This window comes from Sinocyclocheilus rhinocerous, unplaced genomic scaffold (genome assembly GCF_001515625.1).
Source record: "Sinocyclocheilus rhinocerous isolate Xijiao unplaced genomic scaffold, SAMN03320098_v1.1 scaffold21642, whole genome shotgun sequence".
Taxonomy (NCBI): Eukaryota; Metazoa; Chordata; class Actinopteri; order Cypriniformes; family Cyprinidae; genus Sinocyclocheilus; species Sinocyclocheilus rhinocerous.
The window spans coordinates 2,908-4,214 of record NW_015663667.1 but is presented as its reverse complement, the minus strand read 5'-3'; the positions used below and the strand labels follow the sequence as shown (position 1 = coordinate 4,214).

The 1,307-nt window shown below is 37.2% G+C and overlaps 1 protein-coding gene across 1 annotated transcript in view; it reads right to left on the bottom strand.

The window, feature by feature from the left end:
• Positions 1-3: 3 nt before the first annotated feature.
• The window catches only part of LOC107729001 (NACHT, LRR and PYD domains-containing protein 3-like), a gene marked incomplete at both ends in the record, with an annotated part of 2,026 nt that continues 722 nt past the window's right edge, over positions 4-1,307 (bottom strand). The window contains one exon of the mRNA XM_016539351.1: positions 4-518. Within this exon, the coding sequence (XP_016394837.1) occupies positions 4-518 (515 nt within the window). The remainder of the gene's footprint in view (positions 519-1,307) is intronic.

Genomic DNA, 1,307 nt, shown 5'->3' with positions numbered 1-1,307 from the left:
AAGTCCATCAAATATAAACACTAGTTTGCATTCCTTATATAACTTGGTTTTCTCCAGGCCCTCCAGTTCAGGATAGAATTCTAGCAGAAGCTCGTGGAGACTGAAATCTTTGTTGGTCAGTAAGTTGATCTCTCTGAATGGAAGCAGGAACACACAGTGTATATTCTGATTGGCATCTCCTGCTGCCCAGTCCAGGATGAACTTGTGCACAGAGACAGTTTTTCCAATGCCAGCAACTCCCTTGGTCAGCACAATCTTCGTCTCATTGTTTTCCCTTAATAATATAAATATATCATTGCATTTGATTGGTTTGTCCTGTGTTTGCTTGTTCTTGTTGAAAGCATCATCAATCTTCAGAATCTCATGTTCCTGATGAACATCTTTCATATCTCCCTCTGTGATGAAGAGCTCTGTGTAAACGTCCTTGAGATGTGCTTCTTCTTTGCCCTCAAAAATATGTTCTGCTTTTATCTTCATGTTGGATTTGTGAGTTTCCAAAAATTTTTTTAGAATCGAATCTGCTGTTTTAAAAGATGATTAAGTTAATAAAACAGGGAAACGGCAAAAACAGATTTCATTTTTTTAAAGAAACGTGACAAAGCTTTTACATCAGCATGATCTCTTCAGAATTAATTAAACATATTGTAATTAAATGACTTTTGAAAGTAACACCACAGACTTTAATAATACAAAGATGGTGCACATATAGTACTTGAATGGGAGAAAGTGCAAGGCACAATATAGTGGAACAGTCCTGCTTCTGAATAAAAGATCCAGTTGTTAATTGGTATCTCATCACTGCAGCTGCATTAAGAAGCTCCGGTTGCGGTTGCGGTTCAAAGAGATAGGAGCTGCACTTGCATGACTGAATAGCTGCTTGAGAGGCGTTTCAAAGATGGCCGCCGAGTAAAATGACTTGCCTTAAAGGGACTTTGGTAATACAGTTTTGAGGTTTTCGATTTCATTCACTAAATTTGTCATGTCTCTCATGGATTTATGCATTCAAATCAAGTCATCCAGGCATATGTACTTTTTTCAATGCCTAATTTGTAAATGGTGATAGAGTACATCACCTCTCACATTTCATCTCTGTTCTAATATTAATAATGCTCCCAACCCTGATCTGTCCAACATTATGAACAATGCCATTGCATGGAGGTGTTTTTATTCATTGCCATTGATAATCTTACACTAACTGTGATTTATACAGTGAAAATTATGAAAGAAACCCATAGTTTTGAATATGACTGATAAGACTGCACCTTGTTTTTCAGTGCGTTTCTCTGCCGTCTCTGTCTCTGAGATTT